The 4063-nt window shown below is 50.0% G+C and overlaps 1 protein-coding gene across 5 annotated transcripts in view; it reads left to right on the top strand.

Moving 5' to 3' along the window:
* Positions 1-4063, top strand: part of MRPS27 (mitochondrial ribosomal protein S27) — a 137592-nt gene that overhangs the window by 68282 nt on the left and 65247 nt on the right. The window contains exons 1-2 of one of the 5 annotated variants that reach the window (XM_014520522.2): positions 81-195; positions 1698-1775. Coding sequence is in view for 2 of the 5 variants with exons in the window: in XM_006024890.3 (XP_006024952.1) it covers positions 208-280; positions 1698-1775 (151 nt within the window). In the remaining 3 variants the exon portion in view is untranslated. The other 4 variants (XM_006024890.3, XM_025205662.1, XM_014520520.2 and 1 more) reach the window with 4 other exon arrangements.

Raw genomic sequence — 4063 nt, 5'->3', positions numbered from 1 at the left:
CAGTCTCGGACCCGGGGCAACAACAATGGGGGGGGGGGGACAGGGCAAAGCGAGGAGGGAAAGTGAGGAGCCCGCTCCTAAATAACCTTGACGCGCCTTCCCTGACGGTGTTTCCGGCCCTGAGGGGCGGGGAAGGCACGTGGGCGCTGGCCGTTTCCGACTACTTGTCCCCACCCCCTCCGGCTCGGGGGCTTGGTACGGTCTGACATGGCGGCCCCCATACTGCGGCAGGCTTTGCTCGGGATGCGTGCTGGCGCGAGAGCGTCGCGCGCGGCTGCAGGTCGGGGCCGGGGCCGGGGCCGGGCGGCGGGGGAGTGTCGGGAATGGAACAGTCCAGTCCTGGGGCTCGGGGCCGTCGCAGCTGGCTGCAAAATTGACCGCGGCCTTCCCTAGATCTCGGTCCCCTGCTCTGCTTCCTGCTCCTAGCCCTGTGCGGTCCGATCCGCTGCTCTGCTTCCCCCCCCCGCCCAATCTGCTGCTTTGCTATCCGCTGCCTTCTCGCTGTCCAATCTGCTGCTCTGCTTTCTGCTCCCTCCCCCCTTCTTCCTGTCGGATCTGTTGCACTGCTCTCTGCTTTCTTCCTGTGCTCCCTGCCCGATCTCTGCTGCACGCTACACAGAGGCTGCTCGTGCCACTTGGGCATGTGTTGGCCAAGTGGTTTGTTCATGGAGGCCCGTTTATGCCTGGGATGACAAGGGAGGAGGGGCAATATAGAAAAAAGTTGTGGTGAGGATACCCACCACTTAAAAGTCCCTTTGTGATACAAACATTTGGCAGCTTGTTTGACTCACCTGTCCTTGCTTGTAAAACTAAGATATTGTACTTACCCTCACTCTCTCTTGTAAGGTACATTGAGATTACCTCTGCAAGATGTATAAAAGCTCTTTTTTATTACATCTTATTTTATTTTTGCAATTTTCTACCTTATTAACTGGAAATAAAAGGACTAGCATAGGCTTTGAATCCAAATATTAATTTATACTGTATTTACCACCATAGTATTTGAGTATCTGCTCTTAACATTCACCTGAGCTAATACAAAGCTGCACTACTGGGACTGTTAAATCTAAAACAGTGAATTTTTAACAAGCTATTCAAATTTGCAAAGAGTTGGGCATAGCTTTAAATATCTTTAGAAGCAAGGGGGCAAAGTAAAAGACGATCATTCCTTTGCTTTCAATAAAATAATAATTATAATAAATTTAGGATTAAGATTGAATTTGTATTGTTCTTTTCTATGAAGTTTTCAGTTTATTGGTCTTTAAGATGAGGACTTTAAAAACCAGGGACAATGTATACTGGACAATAATAATAACAATAATGTACTTAGAGCAAACACTTCATCTATCGCTCTCCCATCACTATACGTTCATCTCTGAACTTCTTTCAATAGCAGCAACATCTGCAAGCTTCACATGTTCCCTGTACACAGTGCTGTTTCCTTCCTTTCAGGCTTCAGCACTTGTCCCTATCTTCTGGAACAGGGATGTCAAACTCAAAGGAGTTGGTGGGCCAGAGCTGGACCATGTCTCTGGATCAGGCCCTCAGGACTTCTTGCTGTAGCTGCCAGAGAATTTATGGCATTTAATTTAGTAAATGGACAGCATAATATTATGGTCAATAAAGTGTTTATTTTGTTATTTTGACACCTTTATCAGTGATCTGGCTTTTGAGATTAATTTTTTTATTGTTATTAGGCAAAAGATGTCTTCTTTCTGCTGCTTATGTGGACAGTTCAAAATGGGAAGAAAGACAAAAAGATGAGCACAGCTTGGGTAAGGAGTTATTTTGCATACTCACCTTGACTAACTGAGTTTAAAATAATTACCAATCAGATTACAGTACTCTTATCTACATTTAGTAGTTGCTTGGAATATGAGTATTTGTGAAGTATGCTACTACTAAGACTGAGTAAGGGTATCTGAATCTGGTCTCACAAGTTTGATGTTGTAACAGGAGGGACGGCAGAGTCGCCTTGCTAGCCCCTGTCACCTCCTCTACTGTGCCAAGCTTCAGACTTGCACCCTCCTATTCTCGCCCGCCATGACTTTAATGATATGTGTTTTTATAGGGAGGCTACCTTTCTTCCACTTGGCCACAGTTCTCCTGCTCCGGGTGTTCTGTATCTCTAAGCCTTATGGGCCTTCTCTGTACGCCACCCTTCTCACTAGGGCCTTCTCTGTACTGCTGCCCCTCTCACTGGGGCTCTCCACACCCACACTGGGGCTTCTCCATAATGCTGCCCCTCTCACCAGGCTCTTCCCTTTGCCAGGTTGCCCTCTTACGGGGCTCTGCTCTGGAGCTGGGGTCTGTACCCCTGAACTCCGTGCCCTCACTGGGGCTGGGGTCCTCACTCTACCATGAGTCCCCTATGAGGCCTCCTCCATCCCCTTATAGCCTCACCCAAACCACCGGTGTAAACAAACTGCAACATAAACACAAGCCCCTGGGCTACAAAGCAAACATAAGCCTCCAGTTAAACTACACTCAAGCCTACCAGGGTTCTCTGCCACCCGGTGGTGACCAACTCTGCTCTGGCCTCCCGGCTCTACTTCTCTTTTCTTTCTGGCAGGGCAGTTTGTCTTTTCTTTCTAGCAGGGAACCCCTTCTGCCTTGGCTGCTGGTAGAGAACCCCCTGCTTGGCCTCCTGACTGTGGTTTTTATAGGCCAGGCCCTGCCTCTTCGTTCAGCCGGCTAGGCAGGTGTAACCCATTAGCCCCCTTTTGTTACCTTGGCAACCGGCACCTGACGAGCCTTCCTGGCTCTCACAGTAGCAGGCACCTTAGTGTCCTGCTACAGATGTGTTTCACCTTTCAAACTGATCTAAAGAAAAACTCCACAGAAATGGCATATTTTGTACTTTTCATTAAAATGATTACAAGTTCAGTTGTAGTGTTCAGTAATATGTTGTCAACTAATACTTACCTTCATGAATACAAGGTGTCTATATGTGCATGTTGCTTCAAGATCAGGATCCTAAAAGCAAAAATCCTTTTCTGGCAGATAATAGATCTCTAATTGCATGTATGTAGCCCACACAGTAGTAGGTTGGCTTTCCTCATGCCCATAGTTATTTTCATGACAGCTGACACTCTTTGAGGAAGACTGCAAACTCTTCCCTGTCCAGGACCTTAGATAAATGCACCTGTCTATTTGTTGTAGAGGTGCACTGATATATCGGTCCGATATCTGATCAGCACCAATATAAAGAAAATTTTCTGTATTGGAAATCAGCCCAATGTGGCCGATAATTTGTCCAATAAATGCCTGTGTGCGCGTGCAGCTGCAGCACAGCATGTAGGCAGTGAGGAGCAGAGCCAGCAGCATGGAGAGCTGCATGCAGCTGGTAAGTCTGGTGTGGTGGAAAGGGAAGGGAAGGGGCACGGGAGGCAGATCAAGGCCCCCCGTGGTGGGGGAGGGTGTGGGGTTGGAGCAGGGGCTGCCCAGCCAAGACTGGGGCAAGTACAGGACAGTGGTGCAGCTCATCGGGGGGGCACGGGAAGGGAGTTGGGGGGCCGTTCCCACTGCTGCACATAGCTTGTCCAGTGCTTGTCTGGCAGTTCCCGCTGCTGCTCCTTCTGCTTGTCTGGGGGGGAGGGGGTGTGCCCCTGGATCTGCGTTCCCATGCCCCCTGATAAGTCGCGCCTCAGTCCCGCAGCCACCCCAGCCCACAGCTGCAGCCCGCCCCATGCAGATCCAGGGGGCAATTCCCCCCTGTCCGGGCCGGCTCCCGATCCCGTCCATGCGGCCATGTGCAGGCTAGGAGCGGTATGCGAACCCGTCTTTGTGCACGCAGGCTGTGGCCAGCAGCCCGGGCACACGGGGTCGAAGAAGAACGGTGGCGTGTTAGAATTAGTTACAGACGCGTAATGGTTGATTAAAAGATTGTTTACTTACACCAAAGATGGTCGTGGTGTAGGCTGGACAGTTTTTCACGCTCAGCTCTGCTTAATTCCTCGCTAGAGGACTCCGATAATTGACCCCGGAGTTGTTGAAGATCCGCGGGTTCGGCTCGGTAATTGGCCCCGGAGTGGTTGAAGCTCCGTGGGTTCGGTAGTTTCAA

This window comes from Alligator sinensis, unplaced genomic scaffold (genome assembly GCF_000455745.1).
Source record: "Alligator sinensis unplaced genomic scaffold, ASM45574v1 scaffold274_1, whole genome shotgun sequence".
Taxonomy (NCBI): Eukaryota; Metazoa; Chordata; order Crocodylia; family Alligatoridae; genus Alligator; species Alligator sinensis.
The sequence above is the reverse complement of the archived record's forward strand: the minus strand, read 5'-3'. Positions and strand labels throughout refer to the sequence as shown.